At 40.2% G+C, this 26,549-nt stretch overlaps 1 protein-coding gene across 3 annotated transcripts in view; it reads right to left on the bottom strand.

The window, feature by feature from the left end:
- The window catches only part of STAB2 (stabilin 2), an 84,450-nt gene that overhangs the window by 51,488 nt on the left and 6,413 nt on the right, over nucleotides 1-26,549 (bottom strand). For 2 of the 3 annotated variants that reach the window (XM_027890481.1, XM_027890483.1), the window contains exons 4-22: nucleotides 24,578-24,663; nucleotides 23,703-23,772; nucleotides 21,333-21,428; nucleotides 20,899-21,024; nucleotides 18,762-18,958; nucleotides 17,597-17,730; nucleotides 12,924-13,057; nucleotides 11,053-11,135; nucleotides 10,249-10,398; nucleotides 8,817-8,960; nucleotides 8,004-8,066; nucleotides 7,793-7,912; nucleotides 7,145-7,198; nucleotides 6,348-6,428; nucleotides 5,241-5,393; nucleotides 2,929-2,991; nucleotides 2,084-2,167; nucleotides 855-941; nucleotides 236-347 (exon numbers count right to left, since the gene is read on the bottom strand). In XM_027890481.1, coding sequence (XP_027746282.1) covers nucleotides 236-347; nucleotides 855-941; nucleotides 2,084-2,167; nucleotides 2,929-2,991; nucleotides 5,241-5,393; nucleotides 6,348-6,428; nucleotides 7,145-7,198; nucleotides 7,793-7,912; nucleotides 8,004-8,066; nucleotides 8,817-8,960; nucleotides 10,249-10,398; nucleotides 11,053-11,135; nucleotides 12,924-13,057; nucleotides 17,597-17,730; nucleotides 18,762-18,958; nucleotides 20,899-21,024; nucleotides 21,333-21,428; nucleotides 23,703-23,772; nucleotides 24,578-24,663 — 2,037 coding nt within the window. The remainder of the gene's footprint in view (nucleotides 1-235; nucleotides 348-854; nucleotides 942-2,083; nucleotides 2,168-2,928; nucleotides 2,992-5,240; nucleotides 5,394-6,347; nucleotides 6,429-7,144; nucleotides 7,199-7,792; nucleotides 7,913-8,003; nucleotides 8,067-8,816; nucleotides 8,961-10,248; nucleotides 10,399-11,052; nucleotides 11,136-12,923; nucleotides 13,058-17,596; nucleotides 17,731-18,761; nucleotides 18,959-20,898; nucleotides 21,025-21,332; nucleotides 21,429-23,702; nucleotides 23,773-24,577; nucleotides 24,664-26,549) is intronic. The other variant, XM_027890482.1, reaches the window with a different exon arrangement.

The following is a 26,549-nucleotide window of genomic DNA, read 5'->3' as shown; positions in this document are numbered from 1 at the left end:
AAAGGACACAAACATTAAAAGAACAGTAGATAAGTATAAAGTAAACTATGCCCTTTGCAAAAGGCCCAGTTAAGTCAATGGGAGGATTTACAGTGACGCTTATGGTGTGTCCCATAAGAAATGAAAGTACCCCAGAGACTATTTAGTGATCAGTTAATTTCTATCTACATAATGTTCCTTGGGTCCGAAAGAAATAGCCCAAGCTCTTACACTGAGGATGTGCTGCTGCGCTTACCTTTGTCACACTGAGGTCCATATTTGCCAGGGTCTGAGCAGAACTGGCAGTGTGAGCCTTGAAATGCCTCAGTGCAAATGCAAGTCCCGTTTCCATCCAGGCCATCCATGCACTGTGATATGGAAGAGTGGTGATTGCTACTTATAAATGAAATCCTTACCCCAGAGAAGAGACTATATGTCTGTACATATTATGACTATGACAGACTCTCAGGAAGTACCTCAGGTTTGGCTACAAAGGTGTTTCAGAGCAAAAGCATTCCCGATGCTTTTCCTTTACTATTATGTGTTCTACCTTCCTTTACAATTTTAAGGTAAGACTAGTGAGCTGAGTCTTTACTCGTGCTGAGCAAACTAAAAGAATTAGAATGGATCACGCAGCCTTGCCTATGTGCTGTATGTTGGAATCTCAGAAATCTGCCATTTGGACATATGAGAAGAGACCAATTTATTTTCCTTCCTCTGTATAACTCAACCGGAAATTCATGGACATAAACTGAGGGGACAGCTCTTATAGAGCCCAACATTACAGTTCTGCAGAAGTGCTCCAGGGACTTTTGGGGTGCAGCCAGTCCTTGCCCCTCCTTGGAATGCAGGGTGTTGCTAGGTGCTCTTCTTACCTTCCCATTTCCTGAGCAGGGTTTGGAGAAACCTCCTGGACATGGACTGCAGTCAGGGCCAAAGAAGCCTTTGCAACACTTTGGTTCCTGTGAAATAAAGCAAATATGGTCTTTTCCAGTGCCTTAGTGCAGAGACAGTGCACAAAACCCAACTCTGCATCGTGCTTTGGCCCTCTGGCAAAAGCCCATAGGGGTAACTGGCTCTGAAAAGGGTTGTGTTGGACCAGAACCACCCCTGCGATGGCCTTCTTAAAACCAGGGAGGGTGCTGGCAGCCCAAGAAGGGGATGCACAGACCACCAGATCCTTCCCTTGTTCTTACCAGACTCATCAGCGTTAGAAAACCCTGTCCTGTCGCCACTTACAAGCATGTCTGTGTATGTCTGCTCGTATTGTGTGCACTCTTACATTTGCCAGTGGGAGCACAGTGCAATTGGGAGACAGGCAGTCCCCTTTGCATCTGAGATGCTGTGACAGCCAGACATGTTGCTTTGATCTTCCTGCTTCCCCTCTGTACCAGTGTGGGATTTAGCCACCACACAGTCCTAAATGGCTTTTTCAACTGCATCTTCTATTTTATTCATGAATTGGCTGCTTGGTCTGTTTATTTATCAAGAGCACAGAAAGTGCACTAAAAAAAAACATCATTTGTGTATGTGGTTGAAGGGAAACAGGAATTAGCAAAAGGCTTTCAAAGCTTACACTTTGTAGACTTATTTGCTTGTTACTGAGTGGCACTCAGGAAGTGCAGAAGCCTATTTAGGAGCCCCAGGAGCCAGAGAAGTTTAAGTACTTCTAAGAGGCTAGTGAATTCTGTGAGAACTAGACTTGTCAAGCAGCAGTCCGAGCACAGTTCTCAGGAGTGTTTCCCATTCATTGTTATCCAATATGATGTGAAGTCCTGGGACAGGAGTGGCTGAGATCAGGAGAGACCCAGATGTTGTATTCTTCATGGGGGAAGCTGTATGGGGGCAACAAACATATCTGGGCTTAGAGCCCTATCTGAAAACTCCTGCAGAGTATGAGGGTGTTGTTGTCAATAATGTCTCTGGAATTTGCATGATATTTAGCTCTAAGATTTACAGTAGCTCCTCTCAGCCTGCTGTATAGAAGTGAATGGAAGCTACACAGACACCTCCAAACACCTCTCAACTCCAAAAGGAAAGCTCAGAATCTATAAGGCAATATTTTGGAAAAGGAACCTTTCCTTAAGGAACCATAACTCTATACCTTTATTGTTATATTGCAGTCTCTAGCACAGCCGATTTTCTGAAAGGTTGGGCGTTCAATAACACACCTCCGTTTTGAGAAAGGCTGGAACGTGCACAAAATGGAAGCATTAGTTATTTCTAAGCAACATAACATTCTGTGATACAGTCTTAATATCACCACATAATTTAACTTGAGAACAGAAAGCACCCTGCTAGTATATTATTTTAAAATTTTATTAAATTATGTGTTTTTTTCTAATATGAACTTTCTTTTTATTGTTACTAGATATGGACTTATAGGACTACTACCAGTGAATTTTTTATGACATGGGGAATAAAATTCCTGTAGTAGCTAGACTTGAATTTTGTATGTGGAGAAACATGCAACCAGATTTGCATCTCTTAGATGCAAAGCAGATGGAAGGTTTTCAGTCCTTCCTGAATCTGTGTCTGCAGACTGTTACTTCAGGGAGGAAGATTAATCAAAAGGAAATTCTTAACAGATGTGAGGTCTATTTTAAACATATCCAGTTTGCTAATTCTCAAAGCATCATCATAGAGGTTCTCATTCCTCACCTCTCTCTTCTGCTGAAATAGAACTTCACCTGAGAAACAAGTCAGAGCTTCTGTGAAGTATACAGAGGTCTTGCAACAGCAAACAAAATAATGCTGGAATTACCTGATGATTCTGTCATTGCCAAAAAGAGATTAAAGTACCATTTATATTTGTATTTTATTCAGTCTCCTGTATTCATATCTGGTTCTTTTGATCTCTATATTGGAAGAGCAGTAATCAACATATGGGGATGCCTTTCCTTCATGCATTTTGTACAACTGGTGAATCTGCCAGGAAATGTCACTTACGATGGGCTTTGAATCCTGTGGACAGGGAGCCAGTGAATGTGATAAACAACCTGCACAGACACCCTAGATGGAAACAATAAGGACAGTAATTTGAAAAGGCATTATACCAACTGTGGAGATGCATACTTATGGATGATACACCGTGTAAACTTTAAAATATTTGTTCTATGACTTTCAAACATGATTCTGGATCCAAAAAGCAGCACCAGGGCTGTATCTGTTGTCTCTGACTTTCGTGGAATGGTTGTTCATTTCCACCTTCCCCTTTCAATCTCCATTTGTCCTACCTCAGGTCCCTTCTTTTAAAGAATATGAAGCTTTCTCGGCAGAAACACAGGGACGTGAATGCACTTGTCCTTTACTCAACTGAGTATAACAAATGAACTAATACTGTCTGAGAGTCTAGTGCAATTGAAAGTCCGGTTGATTGCTGTGGAAAATGTTTCCCTCTGTTGGTGTTATTCTCCTTGCTGCTAAGTGCCACTTGATATCACCTATTTACTCCCTTTTTCCACCTGGAATGGCCTCAACCACTGACGTGTACCTGCCCCATCCTCTTCCTGAGGACGGGCGTCCTGTCTCTCTCTTCTGCCACCTCACAGCGAAGGACAGAGAAAAGTGTCTGCATTTCCGTGCAAGGCCAGATCTGCCTATTTTCAGTGTTACATTGAGATGCTGTCCTTGCACTGAAGTAATTGAAGCACAGATGTATATTCTCCTCTGTAAAATCTGCCATGGGGGCCATGACCTCTGGGAGGAGGTGGAGCAGAGAGCTGGGGTCAGCTACTACTTCATTGCTCAGAGCACCTCTTGTCTGAGGTCATCAAAATTGGCCACGGTCCACACATCAGGCAGGTACTGTGGACCTGTTGTCCCTTCTGTGCTCTCTGTGACATTGAGAACAAGCACTGCTCTCCTTCAGTTAGGCTCAGGTAAAGCTTTTAGAGCTTGGATATAGTTAGATGGATATGGATGCCTTAGCCTGATGTTTCATCATTAGGGATGTGAAGTTCTTGTAAGTGTGTATACCTACCAGCTCCTACAAGGTTTGTGCCTTTTAACTCTCTAAATACAAGTAGTATTTCTGAGGTGCTGTTACTCCTGTGTTCTGAAAGTGATGAAACTACTTTGTTCAAAATAAGAACCGCCAAAGCCGTTGCTCCCTTCTGGTATTCTCCTGGCCAGCAGTGTTCTGCTTCAAGCCCGGAATAAGTGGTTGTATCTTAAACTATGCATGAAACTTTCCAAGCTGACAGGAGTGCCTAACTTGAGTTTGGGAAATATTTTTTGTGACTATTTGTTTTGTCTTTAAATTTTTTTTTTCCCTCAGTGTTACTTTAGGATTGATTGATGCTGAACTTAATTTTTAAGTAGTTTTTTGGTTAGGAATTCAGATTCCAGGTGGGGACTGCTTTTTGTATCAGAGGTTGCTGCTTGGAGCTTTGCCTGGTTTATGATTATGTTGCACATGCAGCACTTTGTACTTACTGCCAGAGGTAATAGATTGTTATTGCCAATGTTTTCTTCATTACATTTTGATGGTGTCCAGCTCTGCTGGGAACCTCTTTCAAAGGCTGTGGTTCTGGACTGTTGTAAGTTAAGCCAGTAAATATTTTCCTTTTGTACCGGAACTGTTACTGGCCCAGATATGTGGTTGAACATAGTCCAGTAAGAGCTCACCGGAGCCACTCTCACTGCAAGCGAAGAGCTTGGTCTGATGTTCTGTTCTCTTACTAGAAATAGTATCTGTTACCGAATAGAGGCCTGTACTGTGTTATCTAACATGTCAAAATCCACCCTTTAAATATGAAACAGTTTTGTTTCTGAAAGAAAGCAGGGCTAGGGGAAATTTTGGCTTCTGAAAATAACACATTCCTAATACTTATATGTAAAATTAATTATTATGTTAATATTTTAACGTTGTCTCCTTTTCCTCCATATTTAGTAGAAGTGAAAATACTGATCTGGAGTAGTTTCCCTGAGAACTTGACACTGATTCCATGTACTTGTATGCACAAATGGAATTCAGGAACTGGAGGACAGAGTTGGTTTGGAGAGACAACATATTTCAAGGGACTACTTCAACAACTAGATTTTTTGAAATGGTGTAGAATATGGTCCTATGAGTTCCCTGTTTGCAAATAATTTGCATCTGCATAGTAATGCTAGCCTGGTGTCTGCATGTCATTGATATATTAATTTCTAAAAATAGTCCTTTTAAATGGATAACGTCAGAGAAAGCTAGTAAAGAGGAAGCTAGAGTGCCTTATATGGAACAGTTAAGAGCTACTAATTCATCATGATTCTCTTACCTTTGTGACTTGACTTCTTGTCTCATCACACCGATGTGGTAGAATTGGAACAATTGTGGGTGGGATAAGAACGCCCTCAAGAGTATAAATGCGACCATTTTTTGCAACAATATCTGTTTCTCCCATTTTTTTTCCACTCACCAAGATTTGTCCCTAAGAAACAATGAAATATGATTAATAACAAAATGTTAATAACTTCTCAGTTTCTGATAATTTAATAAAATTAAATTACATTCTATTCATGCTTTTTTTAAATTGGCTATCTACTTTTTTTTATTCTTGTTTTTACATGAAGAATACATATATTGTACATTTTCTTGAGTATTGATCTACAGCAGAAGTATTGAAAATTTTACTATGAATATGCATTATTAGCCTGTGGAATTGGTGACTAACAGACTGGCCAAAATGAGAAGACTACTGATGACTTCAGGCACTGATTTTAGTGGGCTTAAGCATGTTTTAGTACTATCTCTGGCAAAGGAGGAGGGGGGAAAGTAAGAGAATTGGGGAACTATGTAAATTTACATGAGAGGAAAAGTATTCTTTCTGCAGTTATTCTTGCAACTGCTCTGCCTTCACAAGAATTTTCATAGGTGTATCTCTACTCTAGGACAGAAGGAAGCTAATAGAACAGATCAGTTTGGTTTTGCAAAAGTATTGTTAAATTTTCACCTTTAAAAATGTGTTCACTAGGTGCATCAGAATCAGAAACTATAATAGTAAAGAGAATTAAGGAATGTCTCTGTGCACACTGAAAAGTGTTTAAAATAACTAAAACATTTACAGAATGATTTAAAATATTTTAAGTAGAATTTAAATTTTTTAAAAATTATGGAGAACGTAAATGGAGATCATTCCTAGACTGGGGTTAATCATAAGGAAAAAACCCCTGCAGGCTGTCCTTATATACCAGTCATTTCCTCTGCATCCTTTATATTACTACTGATAACAGCAGGTGGGAATAGCAAGTTGAAAATTTCTGCCGCATGGTAGAAAGAAATTCCTCTGCTAATGGCCCCCTTTCCCTCTTTTTTTTAATTCCCCTGCATGAGAACAGTTGTCTTGATCAGAGTGAGTCGTTCACAGGTGAAAGCTGTGACTTACAGTGCTGGTCCTGTTAAAGTAAATGAACTGCTTTGCCATGCTTCTGATGTGCTCTATTGAGACAAGGCTGGCAACTTCGAGCTGAAATAAACATAAATTGGTTGAAAGAAATGTAATAACATTACTTTTTCCAAATTCAGACAGATTTCACCAGAAAGACCTTCTTTGGAGTGAGAAAATGACCCTATTATCAATGTGGGCAGTCTTACCTTGACTAACCTGCTTGTATAACAAAGTTAGTGTCATTAAATTATGATTGAGCTTGCTGGTTGCTGCATGCGAAGAGCTTGGTGCTCAAATGGATATCAATTTTTCTTCTAATTAGAGCAACCAGTATAAGTAGAGTTAACACTTCTCCCTAAAAATAGCCCTGCTTGCATCCACAGACCACTGTAGAAATGGTGGTGTGAGTATCCCATGAAGGTACACCTGCGTGAGAGGATCTCACACCTCTGTTCCCTCTGATTCCAGCGTGTGCTGGGAGTGGCCTCCACCTCAGATGCTGCGAGTGGGACCTTTCAGTAAAAATACAATCAGTTCTTTCCTGCCTCCCCCACCACAGTAACTGGGGTGAGAATGAACTTCCCCCCTGGGAAAAACAGGGGGTTTGCTTAGAGTATGACAAAACCAGCTCTTTCTGAGAAACAGAAGACTAATTTTAGCAGAATACATTCAGGGAGAGCCTGCTTTTGATGGCAATAAGTACTTTTCCTGCTACTCGTGCCTGCAGTCCTGACAATGCCCCCGACAGAGATTCTTGCTCTGACACTCTGGGTCAGTAAAGCAGCTGCGCTCACCTCAGTATCGGAGACAACGTGGTATCGGACGAGCTCCAGCAGCTTCCATGAGCCCTGGCAATACAGAGAAGAGGCTGTTTTAGCTTAAATGGAGTCACAGAAACACAACCTGACCCGTTGAGAGGCCATAGTGAAGAGAACAGCACCAGAAACCCCTTGTCATTGGTGGTGCTTGTGGTATGCACCCTGGCAGTCCATATCCTCACTCCTACCTATTGTTTTGACACGGGCCTTCCATGACTTGTACGTGTGTTGGGAGAGGCAGGAGGTGTCCAGGGGACAGAACACCAATATCCACCTCCTGGGAACCCACCAGCAGTGCCTCCCATGCAGTAGGGTCCTTGTGGCATCTACTCCCCTTGACTGTTCTCACCAAGGGTGACATCTTTTAGGAGACGGTTTGGGGCTTTGCCGTGTGGCTGTCTGAGCAAGTGTAGAGGACTGGGGACATAGTGTGGAGGATCGTTGTCCCTATATGCGATGGGAGACCCTAAATCAATCCCCTTCCTCTCTAGGTGTTGTCTTGATCTTTAAATTGTTAGAGATGGCTTTAAAACTTGGTCATAGCAGCTTAGTTTAGATGAAAACTGGACTACATACGTATGCATCTCCTATCTGATAAAGATTTGTATCATAGAAAGATTATACCTCTGCAGAAAGCAGGTAATCCAGAGCCTCAGCTTTCATATTGCTCAAAGCCTCATTACTTGGAACAAAGACTGTGTAAGGCCTGTTATCCTGCTGTAAATCCACTCCCAGGCCAGTTTTCTGTTTTGGTTTAAAAATGAAAGTGAAATGACATGTTAATATTGAATAACATCTGAAATAGCTTTATGTAATTGCTTTTCTCTATCCTTACCTCTATCAAAGATGCAAATTGGCTGTATCTTCCATTATGTTGAAGTACTGACATTATGGTTTCCTGAAATAAGATTTGTTTTAGTTAGGAACGTGGAAGAAATGCCAGTTCTTATGAGACACTTCTTGAGTTACTGTGCAAGTCTCAGTTGTTACTGATTGAATACATTTTGGTTTCCTTTTTGTTTGGGTGGCTGGTGGTGCCTGGAAATGTCTTGTCTTGGTGCTATGGTGGAATATAGTTAGTTTGTTGTTTTCCTGTGTTGTTACAGAAAAAACAATATGTCTATGGGGAAAAGGTTATTATCTCTTCATTCCCAGTGTGAAAAGGTGGAGGAATAAAATATTTCCAAAACCACCATATAAAGAAGTGAACTTTTAAGGAAATTTGATAAGCAGGGCACCAAAAACCCCAAAGCATCCAAAATCACCAGGTTTTATAATATTAGCCTTTTGGGGGGAAGAATTGCAACTTTAAATACAAGTCTTGCCTGTTATCTGTTCAGATGTGCCTTCTTTTAGTACACTGTTCAGTGAAATTCACTGATCATAACTGCCAAAACTGGTTTTCCAAAGAACCATTCAAATGCAGTGAGCCCAAATCCTCCATGGAGTAGCTTGGCAGAAGAGCACATCTATTTGCTGTGGAAACTGTGTCATTACCTTTCACTCTGAATGTTGCTTCTCTGAGCTGATGCACGATGGCTCAGCAGAGTTTGTTTAGTTGCTGTCAGTCATCCTCCTTTGCCTTCAATCAATATGAAACTATTTTAAGAGGAAGTTTGACATTGCATGTACATAACTTATTGCTCACCTCTTTGCTGCTTTCAAATGTTGGCTCCACGTCGTCCATGGCTTTGTCAATAATGTGAAAAATTCCATTGGAAGCAATAATATTTCCCTGCAAAAGTTTCCCTTTTCTCCTTCCTCCTTGGATTCTTATTCTTAATTGATTATCCTGCAAGAAGCCAGGCAATGGATAATGAATTCTTTATTATGAAATGACAACCGAGTGAGTACACATGTTGAATATAGTCTAAGATCCCTTTATATTGCCAGCACCTGAGCAATTTAAATCTAGGGAGGCTAAAGACTGCTTCCAATGCTTATCAAGGAAATGGAAAAAAATCCTTTGTCTTTGGATCAGGATCATGTTCTTTTTGTTCTGGAACGGCATGGTTCAGAAGAGAAACAGGGACAGGACCTGTGGTGAAAGCAGTGTACCTGAAAGGGCTCTGATGACTGCTACTAATAAAAGTCTGCCAGGAAATGATTTAAAATCTCATTGCACTGAAAAGGTAACTTCAAGGGACTACAACCCATTTCCTTATATTATACGCATATTTAAAACAATAAAATATTGCTGATTCTGCACTGTACTGAAGCCTGCAGGAAAAAAAACAGGGCTCAGACAGCAATGGTATTTCCCTGTTACAAATGGAATGTGTACTAATTGAAGACAAAAAATAGATCTCTCTTCTCAGATGCCACTGATCTACTGCAAAACATGAGAAATACTTGATTTTAGCCTCCACATATGCCAAACCATTAAGGAACATTTCATGGGCCGAGAACAATAATTATAGATTATAAAATCTACTATATTATCTGTAGAGAACAAATTTTTTAAACTGTGACATCAGACTGGCCTGATGTTTGCTGACATCAGATAAGCTGGGCTAATGATGAACTCATTTTTCATGGTTAGTTGCCATGTGCGTCCTATTTACGCTGAAGACTTTTATTTCCTGCATCATTCAAAGGCTGCTGATGCTCAGTGGGAGGTGGGATCTGCAGTGCAGTCAGTGTTTGCTCCGTGTGAACAGTATACACAGGTTTCCAGCATAAACACTGGGCTTCTCCCTCCCTGTGCCACCACTTCTTTCACCTAGGCTTTCTTAATACTCCTCCTCCTCTCCCTTCCTCACCCCCCTCATTGGTCATGCCTGCAAATTTAAGATGACAGCAAACAGTTTTAGAGCAGTCTGTCTTAGTCGGCTATGTCACTCAGCAGTGAGACATGTCTAAAGGCAATTTTTGTTTCCGCCGGTTTTAGTGGGATCTTTGATGCCAGTGAGGTTTCAAGTTGTGCTTGAACTCCTTGTAATGCATGGCCACAGCTGTGGTTTTTCATAATCCAGCAGTTATCATCCATCTGATGTCTCACTGCAGAGAGAACTTTCCTACTCCTTGTCGAGGAAGCAGAGAGCAGTGTTCTTGCTGTGGTAGGCTGAAAGACCACTTACCTTTTCTCCCTTTGATATCTCTCCTGACTTGCCAGTCAAAGTATATATTACACTAGTATTATTCAAGCTACTTGAGTTAAGTTGACCAGCAATAACATGGAGTTTAACGAAGTACTGGGCTTTCTGTTTATTATTCAGAAGATCCTTTATCTAGAAAAGCAGAGAGAGGAACAAAGATGTATTTCAGTGTAGGTTTCATTAAAAAAAAAAAAAAAAGTCAAGGTGAATGCTTTTTTGTCCTCTCCAGCTGTTACATTCTGAAATAATATATTTTCCTCTGAAGTCAGATGATGGAGTGTGAATAGAGACTTCTTTTGGTTTCAGTTCAGCTCACATTACACCCTTATGTCCCTGCATAAGCAGTTAGTGTCTCCACAATTGTCCTGATGTCAGTGAAAGGTAATGGATGCTGACTACTTACATATCAGTCTCTCCTTCTTTTTTCTCACTAAAGCCATTATTTTTTTATCCCCCTTATGTAAAAGGTGACCTGTAGGCCTCCCTGCTGGCAATTCAGATCTTAATTCAGCCTGTCTCAAACAAGTGAAAAGACTTTGATCATAGGCATGTAAGACAGTCCAAAACTTGAAGCATGACAGTGTTCTACCCTAACTCATCCAATGATTTTGGTTTTCTTTCAAGTAGGAACAATACAGTCTCTGGCCCCTAGATATAAATGTGTCCAGAAATGTATTAGAGCAAAGAGTTCTTCTATATCTTTTCAATCAAAACCCAACACAGATGAGAGACTTCTGAAGGGGCCAAATTCCCCCTAATGTAAATCCCCTTATCTTGCTTACTTACATTTGTACCTTTGAGCCCCTTGTTTGTTGGTACAAGCACAGTAAATGGTCCCAGAGTGCTCAGCTGCCATTCATAGGTATTTTCTTATGAAAAGAGGAAATAAACAAGTTTAAATGCATATTGAAACGCTCATTGGACAAAGGGACTATGCAAAGTATGCGATGGCAGAATAAGCAAGAACATTATCTGTGGTTATGAAATGTTAATTAAGGATTCTCTGAAGTCCAAGTTGCTAAAAGATGAGAGACAGATGGGATGTGAAATCTGGATGCTGCTGCATATTTGACACAGGATGAGGCAGAACATTCGGAATGCTTCCCTGGCATGGAGGCAGGGACAATGAACATGAAATCAGCAGTTTCTTTGGAGATGTGTCCTTACAGGAAGACAACCTTTTGCTTTAAGTCAATTTAGTCTCCATAGGGTTAGGGATGTGCTGCTGATAACCTTCTGGTAGTGCAAATATCAGCAAACACAAAACTGGTAATCAAAACTGATGCACTGAAAGTTAATTAGAGTTCATTTACTACCCAGAGGCTTTTCCTGTGTCCAAGACAGCAGCACGAGGCCTCTGGTTCTACAGCTGAAAGCATTAAATATTTCTAATATTCAACTATTTTTCTAGAGGTATAAAATCAGAACTTAAAAAATATTTACAGTCATTACAGGTGTGTTCTATCTCAAAATTAAAAGGCTGTCTTACAAAACATCTGTATATTCTTAGATTTTGAAAGACACTAGTGTGGAGTAAACGTAATATAAGATAACCTGTGTGGTTAATGTGTCTTTGTAGCTTCTGGCTAGTAAACCATACAGCATATTTATGTCCAAAACTTGACCAAAGAACATAACATCTGGATTGTTAACAAGTGGTGGAACTCAACACATTGGGCACTTTTCAAACATATAAGGAGAAATGTACAAAGAAACTGCAGCTAGGCTCTCAGTGCTGAGGCAATGGATATTGGTCTTCAGTGCTGAATGTGAAGGTCACTGCCAGGTTTTGTCCTTGGCCAGCTATGGGGGGATTCTCATTCCCTTCTGTTCAGGAATTAATACTCTTTGTTTTAATTGCTGGGCTCTGTGCAAAGGACTGAGCAAATTCTATTAAACAGAAGATTTTTTTTTTTTCCATATTTACAAGTTTAACTCAAAGATCCAGCTCAGTTTTTTAGCAGTGTTTGTTCATAGCTCAGATTTTTGGCCATGAAACAGAAGATGATTAAGACAGTTATGCTGTTCACTTCACAAGGTGACTGCAGAAACTATGAAGAGCTGGAAGCTGTGAGCTCTGACAGGGTCTCCATCTCACCTCTTTAGGTAGTTTGGAATGTGGAGACCACCCAGCTATGGCTGAGGTGCTCTGCTGGGGGTCCTAAGGGTGATGGAAACAATGGATGGGATTAGTCCCATCATCTTGCCTCTGGCCTCTTTCCTGGTGAAAGCAATGCTGCTGCTGCTGCTGGCTAGCGACTGAGGACAAGAGACCCAGTTGGGAATGACTGTCTTTGGTGGACTACTGTGTGTTATTCTAGATCTAATCTCAATTGTCCAAATCAATGGGGGGCAGGGAAGAAGAAGAAGTGGGATGATCCCACTTATTACAGTATGGGGCAACATCTACTGGTGATACTAAATGACGTGTGAGGGGTTGTGGAAACAAATTTAGCATTTTTACTTGGAAGTTCTTGCACACTGTGTGGCATGATGAGCAAAGCAGCTTTAGATGGTTTGGGGGACCTTGCAGTGAGTCACATGCACACTGTACTGTGCTGTTTGTGGCACCTTCCTGTGGCAGGGGGTGCTGGGGAAGGCAGGGCAAGATCAACCCCCTGGGCGGGAGCTGCCCCTGCTTGCGTGTGGTGACTTACCCAGAAGCGATAGGGTGGATGTCAGCTTGCCTTGCCACCGTCCTCCCACTTCTGCATTCAGGTCTTGGAGGCGCTCCATGATGTTTCCATAGCACACAAACCCATTCCCCACGGAGCCCCCCTGGCATGTACACCTATGAAGAGATTGTGAACTTTAGCTGTGTGCTGATGCCTTGTAGTATCATAATAAACTGGTGCCAGGTGTATTGCTCCTCTGAAGACATTTTCAGGGAGCACCAATGCATTTTAACACTGTGCAGGGCAGCCTGATGGCTGCTTGCCTGATATGATCTACTCCTGTCAGCTAGGCCAGGAGGGAGCAGTGTCTATCTTGCAGGACCCCTTTGAATACCTTTGTTACCCTGCTCTTTAAGAAATGCAACCACTTTGGGCAATAATGCTTGTTCTTTTAACACTATCTTTCTTTTCCCTGAAGCTGTTGAGGCGTGGACTCTCATGCTTTTTTAAATGTATACTTTGTGTTGTTGCTGTCTCTATACTGGAAACAGCATCTCTCATGTAACAGCCTGGCTATCCCCTGGGGATTCCAGCCTGAGAGATACCAGGGAAGAATGCCTGACCCAGTACTACCGATGCCTAAAACTAATTTGGGTTGCAGTGCTCAAGAAATGGGCAGGCAATGCCTTGAGATGGGCTTGATGTTCACTACATTTAAAGCAGTGTGTTGCAGTCAAGGCAAAATGTAAAGGAAACTTATGAAAGAACCACCACAAGCATCAACCTTACATTTTCTGTCCTTTAAGGGAAGTGAACACCCTTTATGGAACTGAAATACTGTGGCCATGAAAGACCTCAGCTTCATGAGAGAGGTGGGGAACAAACTGTTGTTGTCAATGTGATTGACATGTGCTTGCTACTAGGTGCTGGTTGGGTGGGCCTTGACCCTGTGTCAGCCTGACTGTTCACTAGTAGAGGTGGTTAATACTTTCTAAAACATCTGGACTTTTCAAGCCTCTTGACTGTGAGGGGCCATTGGCACCTGCTGGTTTTGCCAATCTGAGTTCTTTCTATTGCAGTCTTCAGGAAATCAACCCCTCCTTGCCTGCACTTGGGAGACCGGCTAGAGCTGTCACCTCAGCCATTTACTCATCCTCAGTGCTAAAATTAAAGCAGGCACACGTCAACACACACACAGAAAAAACCCCTAACTATATTTAGGAAGCTAAACAGATATATGGTGTGTGTTGTCAAACACTGGCTTTTAATTATGCCTTTTCTAATTAAGTCTGCAGTGTGTTCAGTATTCATATAAGCCCTATCCATAATGATTCATCTCTCTGGATATTTTTTCTAATGCCATCACTAGAGAGAGAACTTCACGCGAGCAAAAAATATTCTTTATATAACTAATGACCTAATCATTTGCATGTGCTGGTTGTTAGAAACACACATCTGCCACTCACATCTGCCCCATGGCAGTATCAACCCGCTGCCGAACCCTCTCCTGTTTTTGCCACGTGTGGTCTCTGCTGTATCTGTATCTCTAGAGAGAGCAACAGCATTTGAAAATCCCCACAGTCCCTGCAATCCGAGGAGCTGCAGAGAGTCTCAGAGGGGTGCTGGATTTTGGGCCAAGAGGCTCAAGCTTTGATTCTTTCTGATTCTGGGTAAAAAGGGCAGTCTAAGAGCATCTTAAATTTTTAGAATGCGATTCTGATGGTGAGCCGCCTTCTTTTTAAGGGCATCTCTTGGGGCAGAGATAGTATGACTGTGGAGCCCAGATGGAAGGTTTAGGGGTGGGATAGAGGAGCATGTGTTCCCTTTATCCTGGTGGGGTAAGCATTGTTGCATTGATGTAGACAACTGCTTCTGAACAGAAAAGAAGAAACCTGAGGCTTCAGAGTAGCTGAGAAATAGCTTAGTAGAAAAAAGGAACTACCCTTGTAATATTGCACGAATCAGATTAAGGTTTCAAAACAAACTCTCTTCTCTTTTTCATCAAATGTTCATAGAGAAGTGAGTGATTAAACAGAGTAATTTTTTTGGCTCTAATTTCCAGAGGTACAGTGAACTGCAGAAATACCTACGTAGTTTGAAACTTCCCTTCTGAGGACAATATTTCTTATACCTGATTGGGCATCCAAGTAGCACAGTTTGGATTTGTATGCTGAAGGAAAGCATCTAGCAGTTACAGGTTAGCATCTATTACATGAGATTGAACCCTTCAACCTGATTGTTCCCTCACCCCTTCCGATGAAGTAATTTACTCTGTGTGGCAGGGTTTGTGAAAGAATAGTTGGGTGAATGACTAGATCTGTTTTGTCTGAGCTTTGTCTAGAGGAACTGCTTTGCAATTCACAGTGCACATGGCTTTGCAAGTTTTGCTTTGGTTGCATAGTGTATGGGCTGGGAGGCTCTAAAGAGAAGCAGCTTTACAACAAACTCTGCTGGACTACCTAAGCTTAGCTGTGTGATGTTTTCATGGTATGCTGCACAGGTAGTATAGGCAGGACTGAAAAAGATGGGAACTATCACTATTTCAGCTTACTCGGAGAAGGGGGAAGAAAACTTTTATCTCACTATAAGAGGAAACATCAGCTTTCTGAGTCCATTTTAACAAACCTCTATAACAGAGTTTTGGTTTATGAAGCTACTAATTTCTATGTTGAAGACATAGAGTAAAAATAAGAGTGGGATTAAAAAAGAAAATATTAGAGTTTAACTGATGGAAAGGCATTTCTCCTTGGAAACCAGAGAGGTCATAATCTAATATGCACTGTAATTCTGCACTGGTTGAATCTTCGTAGCTTCTGGGCAAGGCTGAACATGATTACTGTGCTGAAGCAGTGCTATAGAGAAGTATCAGCACTCACTCAGGAAAGATCTATGTGGGATCATAAAACAGAGGCAGTTGTGATTTTTTCCAGGAGGTTGCTGTGTTATATTCACAAATTAAACATTTGTCTTTTTTACATCTTTGCCTGTATAAGAGATTTATTCCTGTACAAATCATTTGATTCTGGAGTAAGTAGAATTGTTGATATGGGGGAAGTTAATAGCACAACTGTGTCCTCACTAAAATCAAAACACAAAGCAACGAAAGGGAGGCAATGCAATTTTGTGGCCTCTGTTATGGTTCTGTGTTTTAGAAGAAGGAAAAAAAAACAACAACAAAAAAGCCCTCCCAAAGACATTTAAAATCTGGGATGTAGCCAAAATGCAGTCTGTCACTTATTAGAATTAATGTATTGTGCCCACGTTTAACAATCAATGTTTTTCTTTGTAAAGTTCCTCTTTCATAAATGGATTTTCCTGAGCTGGAAACTATTCAATACAGTTTCAATTTATTTTTATTTTTTTTTGGCCAAATAGATAGCTTTAGTTTGATTTGAATCCCACTCCTTTCTTCTGTACTTGTTTTTACCATTGTCATTGAATGAATGATGTGCAAAGCATTTGGACTATTTTTTTCTATCCCCACTCATAGATTTTTCATTTTCCCATTCTAAAATTCTCAAAACTTCCTCAGCTTTTGAGAATAATGTTGCAACAGTGAAACAGTGGTTAATTAGGGGGGAAAAAAGCTCCTAATTTGTGTGATGTGGAATTTTATTTTAAAGTTTCAACTCAAGTACTCTAAGTATAGTTTAAGTACACACTAAGCAGTTTGAGTAGCATACTATGGTTTAGAACTGAACTGGAGGATATTCTAGATAAATTTGCTTGAAATGCACAATAGCTTATGTAAAAGTGATGTAGATATTACACTGCAAGAGAAAGCTCCTTGATGACACAAGAACTGGTAATAAAAATACTCTCCTGAGGGAATACTTTCTGTCTACAGATCTATATGATAATTCATTCCAAACTTACAATTAATGGCCTGTCTAGTCTTTTGCATTCAAACTCTCAGCTTCAGAAAACAAACATTTCAGGAATAGCTTTTTATACCCAGTTCTTGCCATCACTGGCCTATAGAAACCTTTAAGCCAAATTCTGTGGTTTAAGAGAGCTTTGTTAAGTTTAGTGTTAAAATTTGAATTTCTTCCTAACATCTGTGCGGCATACTTCCATTCAGGAAAACAAACTTGGCCAGAAGTTTTGTAGTTTCCAACCTACTCGGCTCGAAGTTTTGAGGAATCTTCTGAATTTGGTGCTGCTTTCACAGCATGAGGGTCAGATTCCCTAATTGTATCTGTATTAGTATACTAAAAAGAGGCAGGGCTCCAGCACTGTTCCATGACAATTAATGCTGATTAATTTTCAGCATGCTGCCTGGCATGTTTCTGGCCCACACCAAGCAGCATTTTCTCAGGCAGTGCTCAGGCACAGTCGAAGGGATAGCATGTGCCAGGGACTGCTGCCAAGAGGCAGTTACTCTGTTTTGGTAGAAACTTAAACTGTAAGACAGACCATCCTGCTTGCCCTCAGGAAGAGAAAAGAGGTTTTGGTCCTTTTTATTTACTAGTGTAGAAATGACCTCTGAGAGTTATAAAAATAAAACTTAATAGGTATTACCAAATGGTCTGATGAAATCTAACACTGTGTTAATTGGTTGACCCTAACCCCATTAAATCTTGTGATTTGCCCTTGATAAAGAAACCGTTAATGATAACTTCAGGAGGTGTTCATCCACTGGATTTGTTTTATCAGCCCATTACTGGGGGAGGAGGGAGAGACTGTGTGAAACTTTAAAAAGCAAAAAGACTCACGTAATCTGTCCTGGTGCAACTGTTAAGCATTTAGCTCTTTTATGGCAGGTGTTGTTTGTTTCACAGATGTCCATCATGCTGCATCCTTTCCCAGGTACAAAGTTTGTATAATGTTTCTTGCATTCACAGTGGGACTAAATCAGAAGGATGTGAGAGGGGAGAAAAAAATTTAGCCATGCGCAAATTGCGGTTTTCAGCACAGTTTCTGGAATTAGGGTTTGAAGTCAGTGAGCCTTAGCTAATCATCTGGTGAGTTCAAATGCATAAAGCTTACCCATATTTATACAGCTCCTTTCTGGGTTTTATCCACTCCAGAAAACTACTGACTCTCATATAAATTTTCTTCAGATAAAGCCCTGTAGATTCACTTTTCTGACCAGAGAATGGCTGAAATCACTGTGGTCTGGTCAATTTTTATACCTCTCTTTATACCCACAGCCCTCTGCTTCCCAAAATGAGTGCCCAAGCATACCATTAACAAGTTAGGTGTATCATCACTGCTGTTGTACACACCAGCCTGTGAGTGTCAGCTATGTGCAGCTCATCAAGACATGTACAGGAACTGCAAAACGACCCCGGGTGATTGAGTCCCTTTTAGGCTCTTCAGGGTTTCCAAGCAAACCAGGTATGGTCTTCTCAAGTCTTACTTTTTTGATGGTGTGAGTTTTACACACCCAAATCTGAGCCAGTTCTCAATATCATGAATAATGTGCAGCCTGTATAAAGTGCCGTTCATTGGTTGTCCTGAAAGACCCAGATTACTTCTTTCCTAGATAAACTAACTTCAGGCATGTATCTGTGGTACAAACAGCCTACTACTCCTATAAGCCCTCTGTGGTCAGAGAGACAAACTTTAACAGGGAGAAGATTCATTTTAATGCCTCCGTTTTGGGGAGGCAAATTGGAGCCAAAACACTCTTAGAAAAAACAACACCATTGCCATTCCCATTTTCAGAGGGGAAACATGATATATATATATATATATTCAAAAGGGAGCTAAAGGGACTCACTCCTGGTCAGTTTGGCTTATGCCAAATCTAGGAGTAGAGTTTGATCTCCTTGAGACCTGTTTCCACACCTGCATGGCTCCTTTTTGGAGACAAAGCATTATTTCTTCTTAGGCAGTTGCCATAGGAAACATCTGGGGTTCTCATTTAACACTGACCTTTCCTGGACCGTCATAGATGCAAATGGTGGACTGTGCAGGGCAGTTCCCGTGTGCTGCTTGGCAAGGGTCTACAGGCAAGCAAATCTGACCATCCCCTCTGTAACCTTCTCGACAGGTACATTTGTGCTGATTTGGGCCGAGGTAAACGCAGTCAGCATTGGGATCGCAGACCTTTTTGGAGCATGGGTTGATAGCTTGTGAAAAAAAAAAAAAGAAGTGCGGTAAACGAATTATTGTCCCCAGTTCTCAAAGTGAAGACAAGGATTTACCAGCACACCTCTATGCCAAGCAAAGCCTGGGTAGACTAAACTTTTCATAACAGCCAAGTCCAAAGGACGGCGGTGGTGTGAAGGCAGAAGGGAGGAATGTGTTTATGCTAACATAGCAACCGACTGTTTGCTTCTGAACAGAAATGATCTCTTAACTTGGCAAATTGGGTTATAAACAGATTAAAACCTGCAACGTGCTCATTAAAATATCACAGCTATTTCCTTGTTCTCTGGTGGATTTTGACTAGAGAAGGTCAGGTAGGTGGTACGAGGTCTGTACAAGCTTTAAGCACGTGTTAGATCAGTTGGAAAATATTTCTCGATACAATAGGCCTTGGCTGTTTTCTTTCCTGTAATTAAACAACATAATGTCATCAGTTCAGCTATATGGAAAACTGGCCAGCAAGTACTTTAGTCAGGTCTTCAACACTGCTCTATTTTCAGGACTGCACCAAAAAATCATTAGTTTTTTTCCATGAACCATTTCTTCAAGGTAATGGTATTGTTCTTTTTCAAAATCAAGTAGTGCTTGGAGAGCATCTTTGTGCGCATTTGTGACCAGTTTAGGTTTTGGTTAAGAACACACTGTAGCTAGAAGATGGCAGGCCATGGACTCACCTAAAAAGTGTTTCTTCTCACTGTTTTCTCCTCTTCTTTTCCCTTTCTTACCTCTCAGCTGGGACTGAGAGAGTTGGCAATGCTCAACTTTATTTTTTCAAGCCTTCTCTTCTGTTCCAGTGTGAAATCACACACACAAACATATTCACGTGCTCTAAATCAAGCATAAGCAATGCCACCTCCAAGCTGAGCCTGAAACAGCCACCACTATCCTCACTTACATACTTAGATGCTCTGGAGGAGCTGTTTGATCTCTGCTTCCCAGTCAGTCAAATATAAAAGACACTGTCTTAAACCACTTATCTAAAGGCACTGGGACAGAGGAACAGCATCCATACAGGCTGCATCAATACAGACCCCAAGAGAGGGAGAGATACTAACATCCTGCTTCTCTGCTGCTTTCTGCATTTTCTTTGTCTCTTACTTGTCTATGCTGCCTACTAGGAGAACCTCACATTCCCTGAGGAATGACCTGCTGATATCTTGCTCTTGGATGGTGTTCGAGCCTCTACAGAGAGGATGATACTGTAGTTAGGACCAAGAGGAGTGAATGCAAGTATTCCCAGACAGAATAAGAAGCATTGCATATGTGGCCTGATCCAAGCCAACATTTACTAAATAGTGCTTCCAGCAACAGAGGAAGCAATTTTCTTCATTGCAGTTGGTCTAGAAGGAAGAGCTGGTTCTGTAAGATGTAAGTAGAGGAAGGAAAATCTGGGCTCTTGTAACACAGTAAATTTGGGCATTCAATGGCAAGTTGAGGAGTCTACAAAGACTCCTAGATTTTACCTCTAGCTGAGATTCTATTCATGAAAAATAGGAAAGCTAAAATGAGCCTTACTTGTCTGTAGAGTTTATGCTTAGTGATGGAGCTGAGCTGCTACTTGATGGGCGTTCAGTAAATATAAGTCCTTGGTCCCTGTTGTTGATTTTTATGGAAGCAAGCTGTGAGGCTGAACTTTAGCAAGCACAGGGATGTGACAGGAGTAGATTTGTAAGCACTGATGACCCGGTATGCACCCTCTGTATTTCAGGGGGGTTTTCCTACCTTTAGTCTGGTTTCACGGACTGAAACTTGTTAGCAACTGGACTGATGTGATTCTGAAGGAGTCTAGTTTGTGCTTTGGGATAGGAACTCACGAAAAATTAGAGTGTGAGGTTTGGCTCGAAAGCACATTCCATATATCTGAACTATAATACTGATGATGTTGTATTCAAAAATCTGGGTAGACATGAAAATTACTCACGTTCACATCGTCTGCTGTCCCCATGGTAGTTGGGCAGACACGTGCATTCCAGTCGCCTTCCGTCCTCACCTGAGGCAGTACATCTGGAGTTTTCAGGGCACTGCAAGGCCTCACATTCAGCTATTGCTGAGGGACAGAGGGTGATAGGTTAAACTGTGCTTGTGCACTGTGTCAGGAGGCATTGCATTCTGCAGCAAACCATTTCAAAGTGTGCCTGATTCCGGCACTATCGATCCCATTGCTGTCATCATTTTTTTCCGGTGACTGAAGTTGGTGATGATGGTTATGGGAGCTCACAGGCAGAGTTTGAGGTTTGGTGTATGTTTGGTTGCTATTGTGCGTCTAACCTGAAATGGATTTCGCATTTGTCCTTGCCAATTCTAACTGTATCAGAGATGCTGAATGTATCTTGCATAGGAAAAAAATCTACTTACGCTGATCACAGATGAGCCCTTTGTATCCAGAGAAGCAAGTGCATCTTCCATCCCCTGTAATTCCACTGTTGCATACTCCGTGAACACAGGCACAAACTATATGGAGAAATGGATTTGCTTTACTGAATAATAATGGTTTTCAGAAAGGCATCATTAGTGCTTATTCATAGTAAATAGGGTACTGGCCAATAATTTCGGCCAAACCAAGCTTTGACCCGAGTGCCTGAATTTCTAGGCTTCCGTTAATGAGAAGATCAGTATTTGCAATTGCACGTATCAGGAAATATGTACAAAAAAATTCAAAAATACTAATTTCTGAAGGCTCTTAATAGCCCAGGATCTGAAAATCTTCACAGAACACACACTATAAACACCAAATTGATTAGTTGCTAATGTCATAAAACTTGCAAAATTTGACACACAATCTGGAGCCAAAATGGGATATAACATGTAGTATAGACAGTATAACAGTTTTATAACTGTTAACAAATTGCTTGATTTTGCTTCAATTCTATTGGTGTCTCTCAAACACCTCAAGAAGAGAGATGAGCTCTGCGACTTTTTTTTTCCCATCCCTGAACAGAATTTATTTAGTTAAAAGCATAATTAATCACAGGGTAGGTCTCAGGATTCTTTCCTTTTCCTATACTCTGTCATTTCTGGTTATATCCTAGTTATAAACCCTGTGACAATAAGCACACGAGATTCTGCATTCAGAGTCCAGGCAACTATGAAACTCTGCTGTAAGTGTTTTTGTAAGCCTTAAGTATACTCAAAAAGCTTTCTAGTCATAACTGTTTGAATTGTTGTAATGATGCTTTTTAAAAAGGCTACTTACAGTTACACTTGGAAAAGCTATAAGATGTATGGAGTTGTACTGGTGACTTCACGTTTAAGCTGCAGTGAGGTAGCATATCCTTCTCCCCTTACAAATATATCCTGTATTTATGCAAGTCACCTGCACTAATTAATTATTAACTTCTTACCTATGTTTGTACTCATAATATAAAAATCAAGAATGTCTAAGGTACTAGTGAAAGGCAGTTAGCCACAAATGAAACACTGTTTATATTTTATTTGTTCTAGAAAACTTGGAGGAGCTCAAATATCTGAAAGTCGAAGTGTAAAATGTTGCTTAAATTAATATGCAGTTGAATCCTCTAGCAGCTTCTTGGCAAGTAATTACATGTATGATACTGAATTCATTCAAGTACCCTATCTTCAGGAAAACGTTGTCTCAGTTACATTTCTGTGTATCAACACTGTCATCCAGTGGACAGCTGGTGGAAAAAGGGCCTTTGAGTCAGCAGTGGTGTAGGATTAGTGTAGAAAGGGGAACACAGATTATTTAAATTGAGACGTTTTGTAACTCTTTAGAAGTAACATTATGTAGATCTTGAGTGGAGAAAGAGAGTTTTTTACTTAGAGATAAACAAACAACTATTACGCCTTAAGAATGAGACAGTTTTAAATTTTTTTTTTTTTTCAGGCAGTTTCCTTGTTAGTTTAATTTTCAGCAAGGGTCAGGAAGGTAAATAAAATACTAGAGATCATTAAGCAAAAGGCAAGACTGGAAAAAGTTATATAAATATATACAATTGTGATACATATACATTGTAAAAAATACGCATAGTTTTGATCCCTACCTCATTATTCCACTTGTCCTGATAGAAGTATGGCTAATCAATGAAATCATCAACCAGCCAAAAACCCAAACTAAACCAAACCCACTCCTTTTTATACTTTTGACAGAATAGTGGAGCTCCTTGGCACAGATTAGAGCGAAGAGCAAAAAGTAAGGTGGATTCAGAGACAGTCTCTGGGTGCTACTACTCTTTTCCTAGATATAAACTATTGACCTCCAGTATGGTACACTAGGCTAGAAAGATTTTGGCCTGATTAAAAATGGCCTTTTTTTGAGTCAGATATACTGAGTTAAATACCACGTGAGTATTGCATGCCTTAATGCAGATGATTCAGTTTGTAGATAAGCTTGAAAATCTACCAAAACACTGTAAGCCATGGCATATTATGAATTTGATATATTCCCATCCAATATTTTAACCACCATAACAACCTCCCGTATTTAGATCAAACAAATGCAAATCCACAACTTAGGCTGAAAAGTGTATGATGTGATAACTGGCTAACCAGGAGTCATACCTGCGGGAACACATGGATAGTTCTAATCCTTGGTTTATTTGACTGTTGGCTAAAACTAAAATTCAAGACAAGATCCAGATGGTTTTTTAGAATTACACTTCAGAGGCCTTTACGCCCTCTATGCATTTCACAGTGATTTCTTATTGTCTGAATACAGCTTTCACTCACCTTCCTTTATGTAATCAAATAAAGCAAGCTCAAACTTACCTGATGTGCAGTCAGGACCAAATAAATTATCTTCAGCACATTTTTCACAGGCTGTCCCACCAAACCCTTTCTATGAATTACACAACAGAAATCAAAATTTAAGTTTCTCATCTATTCTGTACAGATAAATACATGTTTAGCCTCTTGAAAACAGCATCTTTCGCTGCCAAAAGAAAATAATGTGACAGTTAATCAGCAAATACAAAAATAACTACCACAATCTAGGCATTGTCTTTTGAATAACCTTCCCCTCTCCATCTTTTAAAAAATAATTTTTAGATCTTCACTTCAAATCAGATGTTCTGACAATCAAGTTTACAATAAAGTGCAGTAATCAATCCTAATGCCCTAATCAGTCTTACAATTGTTAGGTTGCATTTTCTGACTACTCTCTTTTTCACATGTCTGCAGAGCAAGCGTTTTTGATGTAAAGAAAAGGTCAACCAGTAGAAGGGGAGGTAGAAAAGATTAATTTGAGTTGTTTTCTTAAAAAAATCTTTTCACCTGAAGTTAAGCACTACATGTTGCACTCCTGGCAAAGGAACACTGTATTGAGAGTTTAGTTGCATGTGTAAGGACTTTCTAATTAGGAAAAAAAGTAATAAGTAATAGCACACTCTTAAAAAATAGAGGAACTCAAAACACCTGTTTCAGGAAGGATAAATGACAAAAGTTTTTAATGATTTTACCTGAACATGCTCAAGAAATAATAGTGTGAAGATTATTGCAATTCGAGCAAAAAATGAACTCCAAGCTGTTCTTCTCTGCTGTTTCCGGAATACTTTCCTTAAATGTATTTATACAGTGAAACATGCATTGTTCCTTAGCAGAACTTGTGTTATCACTGTATTTTTTAATTTAAAGAAAGGAGGTACCTGACAAGTGCATGTTCCATTTCCAGTTATGCCCTGTGAGCACTCTCCTCTCCTGTTGCACGGTGATGCAGCTCCTCCCGGACATGCTGGAAATGACAGTGTTTAAGCCATCAGTCAGCTCCCCCTGACCCTTATGCTCCCCTTGCACAGTTTAGAAGCCTCAGAAGCTGCAGGGTTTTGGGCCAGACAGGGACTTTGGGTGACAGCTGCTCTTTTACAGCTGCCTGAATCTCTTCACTAGAATCTCAGCTTCAGCAGAGACCATCACCCTTTCTTATCTGTGAACTTAAGCTAGTGACCGTAGTCAAAGAAATAATTTTCTTATTCTAAAGTACCATGTGACTTTGTCCCTGAAAATCCACCTCTGTCTGCAGATACTCTAAGCTGTTAGCTTTTCTGATACAGGTGGAGTTTGACCACTCCTGTATGTTAATACAACTCTGATGGATTGAAAATTTGTTATCAAATTTATATTTAATGTTAAATTAGAGGTTAATAAGACTTCACCACCCCACCCCCCCAGTTGCATTTGATTTATGTGGAAAGTTTTTCCTTTTTTCCACTACGTTCGTAGGACTGTGGTAATTGATTCAAATTATCTTGGAATTTTGTATTTGGATATCTCAAAGCAAATCCCATCCAGTGGACTGAGGTCATTAGCAAGACTTGTGTGCCAAAGGTGTGTTGTGCTCTTCAGATCCTCTTGTGCTAAAACCATGATTACAGGCAGTACTATGCCAGATGGGACAGTCTGAACAAAAACCCTAGCCAGCAGGATTGGATAAGAAAAAATGACCATATTTCCAAATAAAAATAGTTTATTTTTTTGTCTGAAGTGTTTTGATATTCAAATTTTTACTAAAAGGTTGCCTACAGGAAGTGTATATTATAGTATTTTTATCCAAGTCATTCTACCAATTTTTTTGTCCTGCACGGATACCCTTATTTTTCATAGTTGTCCAACCCCTCCTTGGAAATGATTTATTAACTCTCTTCCATAAGCCCTTCCTTCCCATAATTAGAATTTCCATTAGGTACCATAATTCAGATGCAGGTGGTATCTAAATGTATCAAACTCCTACTGGTTTCACAGGTACTCTGCTGTACCTTACTCATAGATTTATTGCTTATAAAGAGTCTCAGAGTTTGTTCCGTGTGAGTGGAGGTGGGCAGCACCAGATTTATGCTCCCACTGCCTAACTTAATCTTGGTTTAGAGTGTTTAAGTAATGTGGAAGTTTTAATAAAAATGAATTTGATTTGGACAGAGTGATGAGCAAATAAGTGGATGTGCCTGTGTATACATCTAATTTCCCTGAAAGCTTTGGCTTTGTACCAATCTGTTAATATTTCTTAATTTATTCCTTAATGTAGTCTGCGAGGTCTATTGTATTTGGGTAAGCTTCTTGTGAAAAGCCAAAAAATTTAAAGACAAAAATTTTAATGCAGTTTGTCTCATACATGTTAAAATAACATGCATTAAGGATTTAGGTGAAATAACCAGAACTGAGGTAAAGTAATAAATATATATATATATATATATATACACACTTTAACGTTTAACATTGCTTTTAGTGGATCTTGTTTTCTGGCTACCATACAAAAGCTAAATCTCATCTTTAGGACTTGTGTAAACTGTTTAGTATTTGCACAGAGTGGGAAAATGTTACCTGCATTGATGCTTTTATTGAATGTGTGAAGATAGACAAACCCGGTTTATGGTATAACTTCAAGGAAATGTTACCTTAAAATTGTTGACACAATAGTTTTTTTTTGCAGTTGGCATTCATTATACTTTCCAGTGTCTTCACTGCATCTTGTCTCTTGTTTTGATACCATCACCAAGGGACAGCTTTATCAGAAGCTGAGCAAATTTACCATGCTGTTGAACAAGTTTGGGCAGGCAGATAAGGTGCTTCCTGCAACCAGGGGGACCATGGGAGGCAGTGCTGGGACACAGGAGCAATGGTGGG

The sequence above is a fragment of the Empidonax traillii genome, unplaced genomic scaffold, assembly GCF_003031625.1.
Source record: "Empidonax traillii isolate 1590-97213 ecotype Southwest subspecies unplaced genomic scaffold, ASM303162v1 scaffold289:size826226, whole genome shotgun sequence".
NCBI lineage: Eukaryota > Metazoa > Chordata > Aves > Passeriformes > Tyrannidae > Empidonax > Empidonax traillii.
This window is presented reverse-complemented; position numbering and strand designations above follow the sequence as displayed.